This window comes from Octodon degus, unplaced genomic scaffold (genome assembly GCF_000260255.1).
Source record: "Octodon degus isolate 3935 unplaced genomic scaffold, OctDeg1.0 scaffold00064, whole genome shotgun sequence".
Lineage (NCBI taxonomy): Eukaryota > Metazoa > Chordata > Mammalia > Rodentia > Octodontidae > Octodon > Octodon degus.
Genome location: NW_004524640.1, coordinates 10,561,950 through 10,582,216, shown reverse-complemented (window position 1 = coordinate 10,582,216; position 20,267 = coordinate 10,561,950). Strand labels below are relative to the sequence as shown.

General features: G+C 47.8%; 2 protein-coding genes and 1 pseudogene across 3 annotated transcripts; 1 reads left to right on the top strand and 2 right to left on the bottom strand.

Moving 5' to 3' along the window:
- Window positions 1-453: 453 nt before the first annotated feature.
- Josd1 (Josephin domain containing 1) lies at window positions 454-14,323 on the top strand. 2 transcript variants are annotated; one of them, XM_023718977.1, is made up of 5 exons: window positions 454-576; window positions 866-1,674; window positions 12,530-12,658; window positions 12,831-13,025; window positions 13,950-14,323. In XM_023718977.1, the coding sequence occupies exons 2-5, from the start codon at window positions 1,490-1,492 to the stop codon at window positions 14,047-14,049; spliced, it is 609 nt and encodes a 202-aa protein (XP_023574745.1). In that variant the 5' UTR covers window positions 454-576; window positions 866-1,489; the 3' UTR covers window positions 14,050-14,323. The 2 variants fall into 2 exon arrangements, with proteins under 2 accessions (XP_023574745.1, XP_004634679.1); XM_004634622.2 differs by having other exon boundaries at window positions 454-583.
- On the bottom strand, window positions 10,990-11,886 carry LOC101560880 (annotated as a pseudogene).
- Window positions 14,324-17,992: 3,669 nt separating the features above from the next.
- On the bottom strand, window positions 17,993-19,911 carry Tomm22 (translocase of outer mitochondrial membrane 22). The gene is made up of 4 exons (XM_004634621.2): window positions 19,761-19,911; window positions 19,412-19,530; window positions 18,883-19,000; window positions 17,993-18,694 (listed from the first exon to the last, which is right to left on the bottom strand). Exons 1-4 carry the CDS (start codon window positions 19,875-19,877, stop codon window positions 18,620-18,622), a joined length of 429 nt encoding a protein of 142 aa, XP_004634678.1. The 5' UTR covers window positions 19,878-19,911; the 3' UTR covers window positions 17,993-18,619.
- Between the last annotated feature and the right edge of the window lie 356 nt (window positions 19,912-20,267).

The window sequence follows — 20,267 nt, the reverse complement described above, 5'->3', positions numbered from 1 at the left end:
CTGTTTCGAAACCAGCTGGTGAATGGGGCGCTAGGAAGAAAACAAGACAGGACCCACAGTCTAGGTTCGAGGAAGAACTGTACCCCGCGAGCGCGTGATGAAGCGCGCAACGAAGGACAGCCCCAGGCTAGGGCTACGCCCTGCGTCCGCGCCTCCGCGCAGAGAAGAGGGCGGGCGAGAGCCGAGGCGTGTCTCCCTGCCTCGGGGCCGGGTCGCCGACCAGCCGGACGCCCGCCTTTGGTCGCGGCCGTCCAGCAACCCGTAGCCCTACACAGTCTTCGGCGCTGCTTAAATTCCCTCGACAGATCCGCTGCGGCAGGAGTTCCAAAGCCAACGCCGCTGGCGTCACGATGACGTCACGAGTGACGCCTGGGCAGGAGGGCGGGGCTGGCGCGAGAGGGCGTTTCCGGAGTGCGCGCGAGGAGACGGCTGCTGACGTCGGGTTCAGGTGCGCGCGCGCGCCCGCCCGCCCGTCCGCCCGCCAGCCCGCCCTCGCGCGCGGCCCAGGTGGCGGCCCGCAGGTCCTGGAGGCGGTGAAGGGGGGACTGGCGGCACCCCTGAGAGCTGTCACCGCGGGTACGGGGTATGGGGGTAACGCCGGGGTACGGGGAGCGGCGGGACAGCGCCTGGGCTTAAGCTCATATGACGCACGGGGAGGTCTGTTTGGGGGCGAGGAGCGGGTGGGCCCAAGCCCAGAGGGCGCGACGAATGCCCGGCCCCACCCCTGCGGGCTGGCGGGGCGCGGCGCGGCGTGGCGCGGCGCTGGACCCTCCCGCGATCAGGGGCCCGGCCCGCTGCACCCGCTCCCGGGCGCGCCCGGTGCTGGCGGCGGCCGGTCGGGACTGAGCAGTTATCTTCTTCGCAGGGCCGGGGCGAGAGGACCAGGGTCCGCGCTTCGCGAGGAGCCGTGCCTGCCGCACCCGAGAGGATGGAGTGCTGCCCCAGTGGCCGCAGCGCGGCCCGCGACCCTGTGCTGGCTGGCCGCCTCTAGCTGCTTGAGTTGTACATTTTATCCACCACTTTCTCTAGGCCTCGTGTCTTGATTTGGTGGCATCGTGATTGGAAAGAAATGGAAGAAAAGGAGCGATGTGACCCATTGCGATTGGTCCTCCTGTGTTGAGTCCTGGGTGGCATTTGTAGAGAGGAAGACACATCAAGGAAATCGTGTCTTTCTGGAGGAGAGTGAGGAAAAAGCAACAAGGTCTCATATTTTATATATATGATTTTTTAAAAAAGAAAATCCTGCACTTTGATGGTGATGGCGATGTAAAGTAGTCCAAAAGTTACCTTTCTATTTAGAAGAGAGAAGGGTTGGATTTTTTTTTTCCCTTTTGATTCCAACCTTTTCTCCCAGTGACAAAGCATAAATCTTGCATACCAGAGAATAACGTGGACCTCAGGAATCCTGAAAAGACCGAGAAGCTTCTATCTTCCTCAGGAGGGAAGAATAGGGTGTTTTCAGCTCTCTCTGGAACCTAAAACAAAAAACATGAGTTGCGTACCATGGAAGGGAGACAAGGTGAAATCTGAATCCTTGGAGCTGCCCCAGGCAGCACCCCCACAAATCTACCATGAGAAACAGCGCAGGGAACTTTGTGCCCTCCATGCCCTCAATAACGTCTTCCAGGACAGCAACGCCTTCACAAGGGAAACGCTACAAGAGATTTTCCAGAGGTAAGGCACTCCTTCACATGCAGTTGCCCATTTCTTGGTATTTCTGAATTTGGGTGGGTGGGGCAATGTCTCAGGTACGTAAATCTTCGAACCAGCAAGTATTAACTGTGGTCAGGAGGTATGAAGGATGCAGGAATGGGAAATAGAATGACTTCCATTTGTGACTTTGTGTTATATTTTGTTTTGTTTTGGAGACAGTGTTTCGTGTAGTACAGCCTGGTCTATGTACTACCGTGTAGTGCAGGCTGGCGTTGAATTTGTAGCAGTCCTCCTGCGTCAGCCTCCCTGGTGCTGGGATTACAGGCATGCTCCACCACGCCTAGCCATTTCCATTTATGGACCATTTCCTGAAGCTTCAGTTTTGTTCTTTCAAGAGATCTATTCCATAAATTCATGGAATGCATTATACACACAAACTCACTTGTGGGCTTACATGTCATTTTCTCTTTTATGGATGAAGACAGCACTCTGCAAAGTGCAGTAATGTGGCCACATGAGTGTAACAAGGATTGGAGCCAGGGTATGGATCAGATTTGTGTGTCTGCTGTTGACCTTTATGCTATGCTGTAATCACTCTCAAATCCTGCCACCAAGTTTACAGTCTAGAAGGGGAATAAGATCATGTCCACTTGTGCCTGAAAGTTGGAATGTGGTAGGAACCACAAGAAAGGTATATAGACAGTACCCAGCTTTTCTGTGAAGCCACTTGCTGGCCTTGGTGCTTTTGTACATATTTTGTGTGGCCCTCTCTCCAAGGTCATTTTACTGATAGGGAAACAGGCAGAAAGGTCAATAATTTATCCAAATATCTCCCTAGAGTGTGGAGCTGCGATTTGAAACTGACTCTAGATCCCTCCCTTACTCCCTTTCCACTTTATTTTAGATAAGCCTTTCTTATCCACTTAAATGCCATGCCACAAGTAGATAGAAAGCTTTTTGCTCTTTGCTTTGATTTTCTTTTTTTAGCAAAGGGTTTGAGAATTTGTTCAGCAGTGTTTGGGTGGACCCAGAGTATGTCTGCAGTCCACAGCAACCTTGGCCATCAGCCTATCTGATTGCTCTAGCTAGAAAGGGTTAGGCTTGCCCAGTCCTGAGGGCAGGGAAAACTCGAGAAGTCTTTAAGTAGAGCACATTGACACTTCCAGAGGACACTTTTATTATTATTATTTTTATTTAGAGTTGAAATTACTGTAGTACAGGAACCTGAGTCACAGCCAGAATCAGTCACAGCATGATACGTGAAGACTAGGTATGGATCACTTTCCCTGGAAGAACCATAGGCTTATTCTTGAAAGTATGTGAATGTGAGCATGCTGATAGAACTGTAATGAGAGTAATTATTCCTAATGCTGGTAATGCCTGGAGTAGTGCCTTTGCCTTAGCAGATGTATCATTTGCATCGTGCTCACTACCAGGCAACAAGTAGATGCACTCTTCCAGAAGTGGGGACCCTGGAAGGTAAGAGAATGTGTCTCAGATCACCAAACCATGTGCCAGGATGACCAGGTCCCTTGAACTCTTTCTTTTTGGCCAGCCGTTAATTTTTTTCTATACTTAGTTAGATATTTGCAAATTATTTCCTAATCCAAAACTAAGAAGAATAACAGGATGCATAGTGAATAATTGAGTGTGCTTGTTACTTCACAATATAGATTCATGATCCTGAAACAACCTTAGGAAGTAGGCCTCAGTTAAATGATTTGCAGAGTTTCACCCACGAGTGCCTAAGTAGCAGATGCAACAATTCTGTGCAGTGACACTGAGGAGAAGTCTTACGTCTATAAATTTGGCCCAGATCTAACAGGGAGAATGATCAGAGATGATTAACACAGAAATACCTAGTGCAAAGCACTGTTCTGAGTGTTTCCTTTGCCCTAATTCAGTCCTCGTGTGGTTGGGGGGAGGGAAAGCAGGGGCGCTCTGTTGTTTCCCTTTTTTCATGAGAGGAAGTCATGGCACAAGAGGGTTCACAGAGCTGTTCATGTCAGGATTTTGACCCAAGGTTTGTGGCTGTAGGGCCTACCTCTTGATTGCTACAGACTGGAAAGGCTTGTTTGAGCTGCTGTATCACCAGTAGCTGGTCACACTGCTAGTACCTGTGGCCAGTTGGGACTCAAGATGTAGACTGTGATTATTGAGTGTTTGTGGATAAAAGCAGGAGTTTTCAGCGGTGGTTTCCCTGAGTGAAAGATGGCTTAATAGCTGCTAAACATCTTCATGGAACTAGAAACTTGTTCTTTTTAAAGCTTTTTTTTTTTTTTGGTGGAACCAGGGATTGAACTCAGGCCCTTGTGCTTGCCAGGCAAGCACTTATTCTATTGAGCTGTCCCCCTGGCCCCATGTTTGTTGTTTTTTGAGACCCTCTTGTTGTGTAGTTTGGCCTCAGACTCCCAGCAATCTTCTTGCCTCAGCTTCCTGAGAGCCCTTTAAAATTTCTGCAAATTGTTCTGTGCTCCATTACCGTCAGCACTGTATAAAGATCCACCTGAAAATAAACCAGTACAATGAAAGACAATTCCAGAAGTAAAAATTATATGGAAAGATTCTGTATGTATAGGTAGGAACAAAAGCATGGAAAAAATACAGAGGAAAAAGCAAAGGGAGAAAAGGTGAGGGAGAGAAGATGGAATTTTTTAAACAAACATTGAGCAGCTGCTTGTAGTGTGCCAGGCACCACAAGGCTCTGTAGAGAAAATGAGCTGAACAGGGCATCTTGTGCAGGCCTTAGAAAAGATTTAGGTGAAGAGAAAACTATGGAATTTGGGGCCATTTAGAAGTGGAAAAAGGGATCTCTCCTCAGATCTTGATGGGGGGAAAATAAAGCTGTCAAGTGTAAGAACTAGAAGTTCTCTGCAATTTTGAAGGTGTGACTAATAAGTGGTAGAAATGGGAAGAAATTGTTGATAAGTGCTGTTCTGTTGAGAGGAAGTTCATCTTAGCAGTTGAATTTTAGCCAGCTAGAAGAGGAGAAATCTCAGTCAGCCAGCAGGGTGGAGTTTCAGTGGAATTGTGGATATGAGATGACTCACTTGGAGTAGAAATGAGTAGGAACTTAGAGCTGAGCTGATCACTGGCCAGCAGTAAGGGACAAGGAAGAGAGAAGTCGGTTGTGACCAAGACTGGATCCTGGAGGGAAAGCTCAGAGATGCTGGGCCAGTATCATCATCAGTGATGCTTACTGCAAACAAGTTTACTGTGTACTATGTGTCTAAGCTTTGAAAAAGGAGGGTAGTAGAAATGATACAGGAGCAGCTTGGCTAGGTGGTTTTGGAAATGCTCGGGAACAAACATTTTGTAGGACCCACACCAGTAAGTGATGAGTTTCTTGCAGCTAGCTAAAGGTTCTACTCCCAAATAGACTGTTGCAAACTAATTAGATGAAAACTAGCTTGGTATGGGGGGGGGGGTAATAGCAGGAGTTTTCAGCTAGGTTTCTTTCTTTTTTTTTTTTTTTTTGGTGGAACTGGGGATTGAACTCAGGCCCTTGCGCTTGCCAGGCAAGCGCTTATTCTACTGAGCTATCTCCCCGGCCCCTCAGCTAGGTTTCCTTTAAAGAAAGTTTGCTTAATATCTGCTCAACATCCACATGGGACCAGGAATTAATGACAACTGGAAGGAATGAAGAGTAGGGATATTGTGCCATAAAGGCTAGGCACTCCATCTTGTCCATTAAAAGTTTCTGAGCAGGTGGAGGAGACCATATTTAAATGATTTGTATTTAGAAGTTGAGAAAAAAATTAATATTTTGTCCAAGAGCCAGGCAAACATAGTAATAGTAGCTAACCCAGAGTACTTACATGGCTGGCTCTGTAATCTGTGCTTTATTTAGAAACATCAGGATGCCAGGTATAGTGGTACAAACTACTCAGGAGGCAACAAGATTGCACGTTTGAGGCTAATCTAGCAATTTATTGATGTATGTGTGTGTATATAATATATCTATATCTATATATCTATATCTATATCTATATATACATACTAGGGTATGTATGTACATTTTTGTTTTTTGTAGGTCAGTGGTAGGGCATGGGTTCAATTGCCTGTACTGGGGGAAAAATACCAGGAAATTTTGATCCATATTTTCTCCCTCCGTCCCTTCTCTTTTCCTTCAGTCTCTGCAATACTAAGGATTTCTTTTTACAGTGCCTGGGATTGAATCAAGGGATTTTGCACTGAGCTGTATCCCCAGCCCTCATTTTTTATTGATTTATTTATTTATTTTTTGGAGGCACCATTTTGCCTAGTTGCCCAGGCTGGCCTCAAACCTGCATTCCTTCTGCCTCAGGTTCCCAAAATGTTGAGTCACATTTTCTTTTTTAATTTATTTTAATTAATTAATTAATTTTTTGTGTGTGTGTGGCCAGCTCAGCCCACTAGGGGGCGGGGCTGGCTGGCATGTGGTGCTGGGGGATTGAACCGCGGTCCCTGTGCTTTGCTTAGCTTAGCTTGTTCTAAGTAGGTGCTTTAGACCTCTGAGCCATCTCACCAGCCCCTAATTTTTTTTTTTTTAATCACATTTTCTAATGTCACGTCTCAGACCTGGTAAGAAGGAAACTAGGGAGGAAATGAACCTTGATGAAATGCGTCCCCATTTTCTTTTCACAAAAATTCAAACTCTTAGCCAGATGCACTAGTAATCAGAAGAGAGGTCCAAGGACTTAAGGCTGAGTGTGAACATTGTGAAAAAACCTGGACTAGAGCCGTTGTAGGTCACTGCAGATCTTCTGACTCGGACTTATGTGATGATAGACATGGGAGACTTACTTTAGAGCCCAAAGTTTATATGGGTATCAGTAAGACAGTCTTGAACAGGCATGTGTCAAAAGACACTTTCCATGGGAACACGAATGGGACAGGATCTCATAGAATTCACTGGAACCAGAGAACTGTTCAGTATTTTCCTGGGTATAGAGGTTAAACTCTAGCTCTGCCACCTACCAAGTGTGCATGACTGTGCAAGTCACAGTCACCTTTGTACCTCAGCTTCCTTATTTACAGAATATCGAGATTGCTGGGGGGATTAAGTGACAAAGTTCATCCAAGCAGCTAACACAGTAAAGTATAAGCAAGTACTTGTGTGGCGCACTGAGGAGCACCCCCCCCACCCCCGGAGAGCACCCTCAAGGCTGGGATGGAAACTATTCTCAGCATTCCCTAGCTTGAAAGGTTTAGACATGTCTCACTGGGTGCCAGTGCCCAACCGAGGGATACAGAGTGAAAGAGTTGCAGGCACTTACGGTTCGGTTCTACATGTGTAGAATGAATTCTTCAGCAGTCCTATAAAGTGGGAATCATTGCAGTTTTTTCGATTACTCACAGCAGATGTCTGGGTGGTCAGATAGGTCTGGGAACTGAAGCATACTGTGTAACAGCCTTGGAGCTGAACTTTTTGTTTTGAGTTGGAGGCTTTCCATGTTGCCCAGGCCAGCCTCAGCTCCCAAGTAGCTGGAACTTCAGGTGTGCACCACCACACCCAGTTTAGCCCTAGAGATTAAATCTCAGTTAGTGTAGGTAGCACTTGGATGGGAATTCAAATATGTTACTCCTCTTAGTCTCCCTCTTTAACAGAGGAGCCAGGAAAGATTACCTGGAAGAGACAGGATGTGAGATTGAGTTTAAAGAAACTGTGGGATTTGGCCCAGAACCAGACAGGATAAAAGAGCAGAGGCCACATGGTGGTGGTGCCTGAAGGGCACTAAGCCCCGGGGGAGCAGAACCACAGTCCCTATAGGGCTAGGGGTTTGGAGTGGGCTGGGCTGGCCTGGCCGGTGGTGTAACTGTCAGTTCTTATGTAAGAGAGCCAAGTGACACATTGGTGACTGTGGCAAGATCATATAGGCTGAGTTGGTGGAAGGAGAGTTTGGAAGCAAGATCAGTTGAAGAACCTGTTTCAGAAGTCTAGGCATGGGGCTAGAGAGGCCTCCAGGTAGGGCAGAGGTAGTGGGAGTAGACAGGGAAGGATTTCAGTCTGAGATGGAAGATGAAAGCCAAAGAAGAAAGATCCTTGGAACCCCAGTCCCGGCAGGTGAATTTCAGAAGAAATGTTTCGATGGTTAAAAGTGTTTGGGAACTAAAAAAAAAATGTTTGGAAACTGAAGCACACTATGTAACCCCCTTTCCTGGAGACACAGGTGAGGATTAGCAGAGTAGGGATTCTCTGATTTCCTGCAGGAAACCTTTTTGCTTTCTTGGTTCATTCAGTTGCTATAGTATTGGAATACTGGGTGTCTCTGGTTTCTGTGGTACTAAGCCAGGAGCTAGGATCACTGGGAAGGTGGCAGCTCTGCTCTGAGGTGTGCTCCTCCAGGGAGGTTGGTGGTGAGAGACAGAAGACTCAGTGCTGTCTGTATTGAGATCTTCTTCCTTATACTGGTCAGGGACATCTGGAGAGGAATTAGAGGTGACTGGAACTGGGGGAAAGGAACCTGCGCGATCTCAAGCCTTCTTTTTTTAATGGTACCAGAGATCAAACTTTTTTTTTTTTTTTTTTGTGGAACTGGGGATTGGGGGAAGCACTTACTCCACTGAGCCATCTCTCCAGCCCTCCAGAGATCAAACTCAGGAGGACCTTGTGCTTGCCAGACAGGCACTTATGCTGTTGAGCTGTATCCCCAGCCCTGCCTTCTTTTTCTGAGGTTTTTTTTTCAGGACTGTTTTAGGACACCAATAAGAGCTTGTGTCCTGTTAAGCTGTTTTAGCCTCAGCCTTAGGGATTTGCTAATTTCCTATTAGCAACCTGCTAGCACCTCCCACTCCAACTGGTCTCTGTGTAGGACAGCAAGCATAACTTGAGCTTCCGATAAACCTAAGTTTGAGTCCTACTGCTGTCCTTGTATGTGCTCATGGACAAGTCAGATACAATCACCAAATCTTAGCTTGCTTTTTTTTTTTTTTTGTCTTTTTGAGACAGGGTCTCACTGTGCAGTTCAGGCTGGCCAGCCTTCAGCTCACTTTGTAGCCCATAATGGTCTCGAACTCACAATGATCCTCCTGCATCAGCCTCCCAAGTGCTGAGATTACAGGATTGTATCACATGCCCAGTTTAGGTTTCAGATTTATAAAACAGAAATAATTTATATGATTATAGGGTTAGAGGAGCTAATGAGACATATTAAATAACTTGTATAGCACTTTTTTAGCACAGTTTTTCAGTAATCAGGAGATATTACAGGTAAAGTAAAATTTAGTTGTAGGGTAGGGTTTAGTGTCTTCTGACTCCCCTGCTTTCACTAGCTCTCACATGAACAGGTGAACCTTTTTATTTCTAAGAGCCATGTGTGTCTGTAATTCCAATACTCAGGAGACTGAGAAACAAAGATCACCACAAATTTGAGTCTACTACTAATATGTAGTAAGAGATAGAATAACAAAAATAAAAAATTTCAAGAAACATTCTTTGAACACTTGGTGTTTGCCTGCAGTCATTAGATCCTAGCAGATGATACATAGTAACTGAATAGTCAGGGTCCCAGGTGTCACTGTGGTGTGGCAAACCAGGCACAGGAGGAAGAGTGTGTGGTGTGACGAAGGGCTGTAATTAAACCAAAGCAGATAAGCAGTAAAGAAGCAGAACAGGAAGCAACTGGGATCAACTATTGCGGGACAGTCAGAAAAAGTTTTTTTTTTTTTTCCTGCGGAACCGGAGATTGAACTCAGGCCCTTGCACTTGCCAGGCAGGCACTTATTCTATTGAGCCATCTCCCTGGCGCCTTGTTTTGTTTTTTGTTTTTTGTTTTTTTAAGGGCAGTAACACTTGAGACCCAAAACTCTAAGGGAGGAACATTTCTAGACAGTGGCGAGCAGGAACAGTTAGCAAGGCCCTAGTGAGTGGGGAGGTGTATGTATTCCAGGAACAGGAAAAAGGCCATGGTAAGAGGAAAGAGCAGAGGCAGCAGATGAAGGCGTTTAGATTGTGTATATATGTGTATGTATCTATCTATATATTTATTTTACTTTCTGAGTCAGGGTCACACTAGGTACTATAGACAGGCCTTTGATCTCACTGCATAGTACAGGCTGGCCTTGAACCTGCCATGTTTCTACTTCAGCCTCCTGAGTGCTGGGATTATAGGCATCCACCACCATGCATGGTTAGATTGTAATTAAATTCTTTGTGTGTGATTGGAGAGTTTTAAGCAGCAGCAGGAGTATGTTTTCTGTACATTATGTTTGAAAAATACCAGTATAGGGTAGGAATGTAGCTCAGTGTAGCATGTGCAGAGGCCCTGGGTTGATCTCCAGCACAGGAAAAGAATACAAACAAAACAAAATCAGTATGCATTATGGAGAAATAAAAAGCATGGTTAAGTTTTTAGAGTTAATGTGCTTCAAGTCTCAGTTCCCTGCTGGAGATAGCACATCGTGGCCTCCTGTCTTCTGCTTCTGTCCTGAGGAACTTGCCACATTTTCCTTTCTCCCGTTCACAGAAAGGTCAAAGGCATACCAAGTGTAACTTCAGGAGGCCTTTCTTCAGCTCCTGGCATGACAGATCTCTGAAAACAAAATAAAATAATGGAATTGGAAATGCCTTCAGTACAGGCATTATCAATTATTTATTGATTTAAACGTATTTGGTTCTTGCAAGGTCTCACTATGCAGCTTGGACTCATGGTGATCTTCCTGCTTGCAGCCTCCCCACTGCTGGGATTACAGGCTTCTGCCACTACACTCAGACTCTGGCTAGCTCAGCACCCCCCCCCCCCCGGGGTGTGGGGCTGGTGCCCCATGTGGTTCCCAGGATTAAGGTCCCTGAGCTTGCCTAAACATACCTAAGCATGTGCTTTAGCATTGTCTTGAAATGGGATTGCTAGAGTTCTGGCAAAAACTGGTTGGAAGCTGAGTGGGCTAGCCAGCATAGTAGCTGTGGGGTTTTTTGATCTGGCACAAATTTTTCTCAATCAGCTGGGCATGGTACATTCTGTAATCTCAGCTACTTAGCAGGCCAAGGCAGAAGGCTGGGCCAGCCTGGGCAACTTAGTAAGTCCCTATCTCAAAAAAGGGCTGGGGTATAGTTCAGTGTAGAGCGCTTGCCTAGCTGTGAGTTTCATACACATGCATGTATGGGTACACGCACGTGCACACACACGGGTGTTTTCAATTGATTCGTGTTTTAATTTTTTTTTTTTCCAAGTACTACACACATTTGGAATGCCTTCAGGTGGACCATGTGTTCCAGATTAACACAAGGCCTTAGTAATTTTTAGTGCTTTACATTTGGCTCCAAATTAGTTCCCCCCCCCAGGTTTTTGATGCATTTAATGTATGAGTCTAAAATAAAATAAAATAAAATAAATGGCAGGGCAAAGATGAATAAAATTAAAATGGGGTCAGGAGGAGATGGCCATGGGTACACACACTGGGAGGGGCAATGAGCGGCTGAGTTAGGAGCTGGAACAGGGAAGCCTTCCTTGGGCGTCACATCTCGTCCAGCCCGTAGTCCTCCTCAGGAAAGTCTCCCACTGTCACAACTGATGGCTTGACGAAGGCGCTGTACTTGGCCTGACATTCGAAGTAGCGTTTCCCATTCACACTGCCATCGTTTTTCCCTAATGGTTCATCATAGCAGACGCCAATCCAATAACCAGGCTTGAAATCTGTGAGTCCTACATACATGACGGTGCCCCGGCGAGGGGACTGCTTGGATGCCCGCACCTCAGAGCGGCTGCCCACAGGGATGGTACTGGCTAGGGCCTTCTCCTCAATGAGTTGATGGGCAGCCTCGGCTTCTTGCTGCGCCCGTTCCTCTTCATTGTATCGGCCGAGCTTGCTGCGCTTCAGGAAGGAGCGAACTGTGTCTTGCCTCTGGTCATAGGCTTCTTGTGAGAGCTGGTATTTCTCCACCCTGGACACATCTTCATATTCCCCAAGGTGAGCACCACTGTGGTCAATGACATGGATGCGGCAGCCATCATGTACGGGGGTAGGAGCCCAGCAGTGCATCCTCCTGTTCCAACTTGCAGTAGAACTTGTTGTCAGCACCATATAGTTCCAGTTCCATGCAGGAAGCAGGGCTGCCCACAAGTAACTCCAGTTTACACTTTAACTCGGCGATCGTGAGGCTGCGACTGTACCGCTTTTCACTGCGGAAATTACTGAGGGAAGTGCTGACGAAAACAGTCACTGTGGGGGCCGTCAGCCCCGTCACCTCCATCTCGCAGCTCCCTGCTGCGGCCCACAGTGCAGTACAGCCACCTCACACCCGCTCAGCACCGCCGCTGCTCCTGGGATATCTCCAAATTGGTTTTTTAAAAATTATTATTTTTGGTACCAGGAATCAAACTCACACCTTACACTTACTAGGCAGGCACTGTGCTGCTGAGCTATATCCCTGTGCCCTGATTCATGCATTTGTTACCTGTCCGGGCCTCTTATGCCTTTGAGTATTTAATGATTACCAAGTGTGCAAGCTTTAAATAGCAGGCACTTAAACTGTAAAACCGAAACAGCAGTAACCAGTTACAAAGCACGCAAGTACAAGTATCACTTAGTTTTTTCCACTGTTTAACAAAAGGCATCAAGGCAGAATGCAAGGCAGGAAGATCAGTAATAGAAAGACTGTAGACTCCAGGCTGCAGCAGACTGGAGTTTTGTGAATGAGACTACTTGGAACATTTTTTGGGTTCACTGACTTCACTGTAGAAATACTTTCTGAATGGCAGAGAGATAGGTCCTGCCCCTCCCAAATTGTTCTGCATAGAGAGGGAAGCAGGAGCCCAACACACTTAGGTAAACCTGGAGAAACGAGCTTCTAGCACCGTGACATAAATGCTTTTTTGGTGTAGGCTGGGGGTGGGGGTGGGGGTGGGGATGGTTTGTCAGACCAGCAAGTCTCAGCACTCCTTTTTTCATATCATAGGTTGTCTCCAAACACTATGGTGACACCACACAAGAAGAGCATGCTGGGAAATGGGAATTACGATGTGAATGTCATTATGGCAGCACTTCAGACCAAAGGCTATGAAGCTGTTTGGTGGGACAAGCGCAGGTAATGAGAATCAGGCTTGACTCGATGGATACTTAGGAGGTCATGGCACAGGCCCTGAGTTTGAGACTGTCATGGGGAATGGGGAGGTGGTCGCCTGTGGGGGTAAAGCCAAGTACCTCCCCCCCCGGGGAGGTGTAGGGCCTCAGAGTTTGAGGCCATGTCTCTTTTGCAGGGATGTTGGTGTCATTGCTCTTACCAACGTCATGGGCTTCATCATGAATCTGCCCTCCAGCCTGTGCTGGGGACCGCTCAAGTTGCCTCTCAAAAGGCAACACTGGATCTGCGTCCGAGAGGTAGGGGGAGCCTATTACAACCTCGACTCCAAACTCAAGATGCCTGAATGGATTGGAGGCGAGAGCGAGCTCAGGTAATCTCCACTGTGGCTAAGCTGTTGAGCTTCCCTTGTTTGGTATTTTTTTATTTATTTATTTTTTGTTTGTGTGTGTGTGTACGCACGCAGGGCCAGCTCAGCCCACCAGGGGGCGGGCCTGGCTGGCATGTGGTGCTGGGGGATTGAACTGCCGTCCCTGTACTTTGCTAAGCTTGTTCTAAGTAGGTGCTTTAGACCACTGAGCCATCTCACCAGCCCCTTTGTTTGGTATTTTAGGGAAATTGGGCTTCTCTCTGGTTATTTGACAAAGGAACTGACATTCGTATGTACTAGAATCTTTTCCCTGGCTAACTTGGAATCACAAGGTCTCAGACCTGAAAGATTTATAGGGGGGCAGTGAGACAAGATCTCACTATGTAGTTTAGGCTAGGCTTGAACTCATTATGTAGTCCAGCCTGGCCTCATATTCACCATGATCCTTCTGCCTCAGCCTCCTAAAGGCTGGAGTTACAGGTGTGCACCACCATGGCCTGAAAGGCCTTAATCAGGACTTTCTTCCCTTTGGTAGGCAAGTTCTACAGTCTGGAATCCTGGCCTTCTGGGAGCTGGGATTATAACATTCTTTCCACTGAGACAGCCAGGATAAATTCTTTGATGTTCAGAGAAAAGAAGATGAGTATTTCAACCAGACTGGAACTAAAGATGTTTTTCTTAGTTTTTTTTAGACAAGTAGAGGCCCTTTATTTTCTGTTTTATTCTTCATAGAACCAGCTCCATTCAGCAGTAATAAATGAGCATGAGGAGTATTCAGGTTGGAATTCTAACTGAACAGATTGAGGGGAGCTGCCACAAATAGTGTGCCCTAGTGTTTTAGGATTGCCAGAGTAAATTATGAAGTTTCTGCTAAATGTGTGGCCCTGAGGCTGGAATCATTTTCTTTCACTATTCCTTTCTCTGTAGGAAATTTCTTAAACATCATTTGAGAGGAAAGAACTGTGAACTCCTGTTGGTGGTACCAGAAGAGGTGGAAGCCCATCAGAGCTGGAGGGCTGATGTGTAACACAGTTGTGCCCCACCTGGCCCTTACCCCACCCTCCAGGCCTCTGCCGTGTGCTGTGGCCTCTCCAGTGGGCCTGCCCTGGACACTTCCCCAAACATCTCATTGGGTTTCCCCTTAAAATCTGCCAGTGCAGTAGGACAGTTGTGTGGACTGTCTGGAGAACCACCCGCTGTCCATGCCTGGGGAAGAAAGGGAGGGGCTGAGCCCTGAGGGCCAGCTACTAGAAGCCTTGCTTCCACCAGAGAGAAGGCAAAGTAGATCCCAGCTGTTTGCCCCCCTCTCTGAGGCCCTGACACAGGTTCTGCTGGAGTCACTGTCACTGCTCCAGGCTACCTAGAGATGCTGCTCCCACTTTCTTCTGCTGTGGCACCAGTGGGTCTAAAGACACAGTACCTGCAAAACCCGGCGACTGCCTCCAAGGACACAGAGCATAAGTGTCTCTCAGGAAATCATCTCCCCGACCCCAGCAGCGGTACCACGTGCTGGGCCGTCTGCAGCCCTTACTGCTAGCCCACCCCACTTTTATAGGTTTATGCCCAGCCTTGAGCTTCATGATGAAAAGTCCTGTAATATTCCAAGCCAGGTGGCTGAACCCCACAATCTTCTAGCAAGACAAGGGCAAGATACATAGCTAAGAGGATGTGGCGAAATCCACACCGGAGCAGGGATGGGGTGGCTTTTCTTCACTCATTTTGTCCCTACCATTTCACTACATTGATTTAGGAGGCTCTGGGACAAACAACAAGGAAAGTGGGCAGTTTTCATACTTTGTCCACTTTGGAAAAATCAGAAAAAAATGTCTACCCTTGGTAGCAAATTCTACTAGCTTGGGACAGAAGCAGGTGGGGAAAGAGAATATGTAAAGATCTGCTTCTCAGAGTTTAAGAGCAGATAGAACTGGCAGAAGCCCTGGGCTCCAAGGCTGAGTCACTGTGGTGACAAGAAGCAGAGCCAAGTTGGGTGGTTCCGTGCAGTTAGAGGACCTGGTTTTGTCATCTCCATATAGTCTCCTTTACAATCATCAGATTACCCACCCCTACCTCTTGAAATAGTCGTAGGCCATGTTTCTTCTGTACCTTTGGAAAACAAGAGAGGAAAGAAGTTATACCACATGTCACCAAAGTGGCTGTGGTTGTCTCAGGACAGGTGGGTGGACAAGGGGGACCTGGCCAGCCCCCTCCAGATCCATGGTCGGGGCAGCAATGAGGGCTGCCCCACTGGCTAGACTTGTCCAGCAGCAGAGCCAGCCTGGGGCTCGCATGTCAATCCTCAGCAAGCTTCACGAGGGGAGGCCAAGGTTTGCTCCCCACTGTGACTGGAGTGCATGTTTACACCAGCACTTTTTCTGCACATGTATCTTCAACAAGGCTGTTTTTATATGCCGAGTAACAAGAGGCCCCAAGCGGCGACTGCATTATGCCCTCTTAGCAACTGGCCGTGGTCTCTTCTGCACCATTTTCTACACCAGACCGGCTTGGCACCACAGGGAGCTCTCTACCCCTGCACAATGACATTCCAACCACACCAGCCAGGAAATACAGCCAACTGTGCTGATTGTCACAAGCTGAACTGTGGTCCATTGGCACTGTCAGTGATAGTAAGCCATTTCCTGGGAGGTGGAAACTCCTCCACAAACTGTTGGGCCTGTGCAAATGGCACTTCAGAGGTGTCCCGTGCACGTGGAGTGCATGAGCCAATGGAATATGCAAAGATGCTTCAACATTTCAGGGCTGGTTTCTCTGTTCATATCAGATTCTGGTGCTTAGGAACAGGGACCCGTGCTGATGCCCAAGGGCAGAAAGCCCACTCCTTTAAGGAAGGGAGCAGGCCTGACCCTGATGCCCAGTAAGGGATAACCCCAGGCTTTGTTTTTCTTGCTTTTGTTCCTCTGTTGTTGTTGGCCTTGTGCTGGGTTTGTTTACAAAAGATGTATTTTGTTTAACCAAATATTAAAATGGAAAACTCCATACATGAATCTGCCTGAATTCTGTAACTGAAAAATAGTATGATGCTGTTTTATTTTTTGGCTAGCTCAGGCTGCCTTAAGGGCAGGTGGTGGTGCTGCTTGTGGAGCTGGGGACCGAGCCTCAGTCCCCTGCACCCATTTGTCCAAGCAGGTGCTTTAAACAACTGAGCTTAACCCGCAAGCCCCAATGATGCTGTTTTAAAAGGAATTCACTACCATCATGTCACCTTCAAACTAAACTTCAATTAAACTCACCTGAAAAATCCCAACAAAATATTTACCTCGTTTGCAAAGTGCCCAAAGCCGTTTCTTTTCCTCTGAGACAGTGTCTCACTAGGTAGTCAGGGTGGCAGTGAGCTCTTAAGGCTTCTCGCCCAGCCCTTGAGCACTGCCACCATACTCACCCAACGTATTTGTAGTTTACCTTAATTTTAAAAATCAGGCCTGGCAAACTGAAGCCATGATGTAGATACATGTTTATACCTGCTGGCTGGGGCTCAGAGTTCATCCTTAGTTTAAAAGGTGAAAGGCCAGGCCCTGGGCCCAGGCTACCTGCATCCCCAAAACACAGCAGGGTCAGTACTTAAAAAGGCTGAATCCAAGGTCAGCTCTCATTACAGCGTTCTGTGCACACAGTTTAACTTTTTTGTGAACATTTCCTCTGTTAAAAGAATGCCTTTTTTTTTTTTTAAGATTTATGTGGGGCCAGGGAGATGGCTCAGTAGAATAAGCACTTGTCTGGCAAGTGCAAGGGCCTGAGTTCAATCCCCAGTTCCACAAAAAGAAAAAAAAAGATTTGGTACAAGGTCTTGCTACACAGCTCAGACTCTGTGATCCCTGTCTCAGCCTCCCCAGCACTGGGTTTACAGGCATGTGCCACCATACCTAGCTATACCTAGTTTCAGTGGCCTAATGGCGCATGACCCACGTAGCATGCAGAACCAGGAATCAAACCCAGGTCCTTGCACTTGCTAGGCAGGCGCTTAAACCGCTGAGTTACCTCCTCAGCCCCAAGGATGCTACTGTCTAAACTGTACATTACTCTGATAAATCCACATGTACAGTATGTTTGATGCTCATTAAAAATTTATGGTAAATGGGAAAACTGCAAAGTTCAAAGACAGGTTTGAATCTGGTTTCATTATCACTTACCCCAGCAGTATTTTTTATTTATTTATTTTTTTAGCAGTATTTATTTTTTAAAATTTTATTTATTTATTTATTTGTGTGTGTGTGTGTGTGTGTGTGTGGCCAGTTCAGCCCACCAGGGGGCCCGGCTGGCTGGCATGTGGTGCTGGGGGATTGAACCGTGGTCTCTGTGCTTTGCCAAGCTTGTTCTAAGTAGGTGCTTTAGACCACTGAGCCATCTCACCAGCCCTTAGCAGTATTTTTTAAAACTAGGTCACAAAAAGTTCTATTTGCAAGTTTACACCCTAGGGTTAGAAGTTCGCCGCGTGTAAAGTTTATAACGATCTGATGTTACTGAAGGCTTATGGTACACAGAACTGGTCTGCTGTAGGGTGGTGGATCTGAAGCTGTCTTGAATCAGGAAAAAGACTGCTATTAAAAAGGTCATGGCCAAATAATGAAATTTCAGGACCAAGGAGATAACTCAATGGTCTATGCACCTGCCTGGCAAGCACAAGGACCCAAGAACAATCCCAGGTACCACATGCTGTGTCGGCCCAGTGCTGAGCTGGCCACCAAAACTGGGCATGCTAGCACACGCCTGTCATCCCAGCACCAGGGAGGCTGAGACAGGAGGATCTTTACAATTCCAAGGTGCATAGAAAGACCCTGCATAAAATAATAATGAAATTTTTCATTTGTGGAAACCTCAATTTAACTTGGGCCTATAAATGCATCAGTGGACATGGAGGTACTGGCCTAGGTAAGGAAATTCAAGGTACTGTGTCTCTGACCTTCTAAAACAGTCATAACTTTGAGGTACTTGGCATAAGCACATGGATAACACTCTGAGTTTGAATAATTTTTAATTTTAAATACAAAAAGTGAGCACTGACCTTTTTACACAGAGGTCTAATAGCCAAAATGTGTAGAGGAAATGAGCCCCTGCTCCGTCCCCCATATCCCCAATCATCCCCGTCTTGGGGCCGAAGCTGCAACAAGCCTCCCTCTCCAACGCACACAGGGGTCCCAGCTGTACCACATGGTGTCAGCTTCCTATTGTGTTGCTCAACCCTTCCCAACACCGCCATTCTTGGAAAGAAAAAAATAACCAAAGCCAGTCATTAAGGGTCGGAGGGTCCATCCCTTCCACTGGTGTCGGTTTCTACCCCACCATGGGGTAGAGGAGTGGCTGACTAAAAGGGGTTGGGTGGTCAGAGCTGGAGTAACTGTCTGCGTAGCTGCACTCTGGTATCAGCAAGGACAGGAGGACAGTGAGGGCAGCGTGGAGGGCACAGCTGTAGGTTGGGATTCTCCATGAAACAACAAAGGGAGAGTTCTCCCAAGTTTAGATCAATGTGCCAAAGTTAAAAACAGAACAAAACAAAACAAAAAAAACAAAAACAAATCATCAGCAGTTCAAACAACTGAGTCTGAACTTCTCTCACCAAGACGGGTCATATGTTATCAATAAATCTAGATTTTTCCAGGAAGCGAAGGTAGAGCCCCTGGCATTCCTCCTGAGATGCCCGTGTTAGGCCCTAGAAGTATCTGCCGCGGCTGCAGCTGCTGCTGCACTGTACATGCCAACTTCTCAGTCTGCACCTTCACCATGCCTGATGGGCCAGATCCCAACCGCCAAGCCCCACAGCTGCACATTACCTGCCAGTCTACCTAGGGGCCCGACAAATAAAAACAAGCGTTTCCCACTGGCAAAAGCCTCCAGAGCCCAGGCTCACCTGCCGCTGCTGCAGCTGCTGCTGCTGCTCCATTTGCAACTTCTCAGTCTCAAAAACAACAGGAAGAACCAGGATCATAAAGGAAGTGGTCCCGATCCACAAGGCTGCCCTGGAAAACCTACGGGGGGGGGGGGGGGGTGCATGGAGAGACATACACAGAAACAGGCAGTCTGGCCAACAGTCTCCCCTAGCGCCCCAATGTTCTTGTAAGTTACTGTACTTCCTCTTTGCACCACACTCCTTCAAGAGACAGGTGCTGCAGTTCTGGGAGCCGTACTGTCCAGTGACAGTAGTTTAACATTCTCCTGGGCTTTTATTAAGCTGCTCAGACATTAACAACCTGAAACTATAGCGACCTTGCTAAGTAAGAATCCCCACTTCACAGAAAAAGATACTGAGACTCAGAAAGGTTAGGGCGCAATCAATCCAAGGTCACTCGAACCCAAGGCTGTTGCTTCCAAAGCCTGTGTTCTTTCACCGCACCAGCCACCCCCTGTGCATCACCAATGTCTTTGCCCTTGCCACGTACCTGTACATTTTTTGAGCCACAAAGAGGGAGAGATCGAAAGTGGCTCCGGCCGCGGACCGGACCCTCTCGGGGAACATCTCCGTCAGACCCCACAGTCTCTCTGACAAGGTCTCGTCTAGCTGCGGGAGAGAAGGCGCGGGTCTCGGCTAAGGCAGCGGGAGGTACTCCCAGCCCCGCTGCGGACCCAGGAGACGCCGAACCCCCCTGGGCTAGGGCACCCGGGGCCCAGCTGGGTCCCTAACCTCGCCTCCGGGAGAAACCGCCTCCGTCCAGAGCCACAGCACGCGGAGCCCGCCCCCCGGGACAGCCGCTCCACCCCGCACCCCGGCGCCCCGCGGGGCCCGGGCACCTCGTCATCGTCGTCCTCTTCCAGCTCTTCCTCGGTCTTCTCCGCGTCCCCTTTCGGGAGCAACTCGTCTGGGGACATGGGCTCCCCGGCACCGGCTGCAGCGGGCGCAGCGGCCATGACCGTAGGGAACACCGGAAGTGGAAAGGAGCGATCGAGCGCTGCGCAGCGGCAGACAGAGCGCCCTTCCGGCAGTGAGCCGCGCGGGCCCGGAGAGCGTGGCGCCCTCTGGCGCTCGGGCCCCCCAGTTCCACTCCGTAAGGCTCGCGCAAGGTTTACCTGGGGGTTCTAACCTCAGCAGGCAGAGAACGCCTGCAAACTTGCAAAGGGAAGCATTCCTGAAGGCTGCCTCAGCATTTCTGTGCAGTAAGTTTGGAGTGGGACTAAAAAACCAGATTTCAACAAGCCTTCCTGAGTTCGCACCTTGAGAAACATCAATCGTTTTATTTTCCTGAGGGTTATGGCAGTTGGTAGGATTGAATTAGTACTTTGTTGGTTTATGGGTCTTTG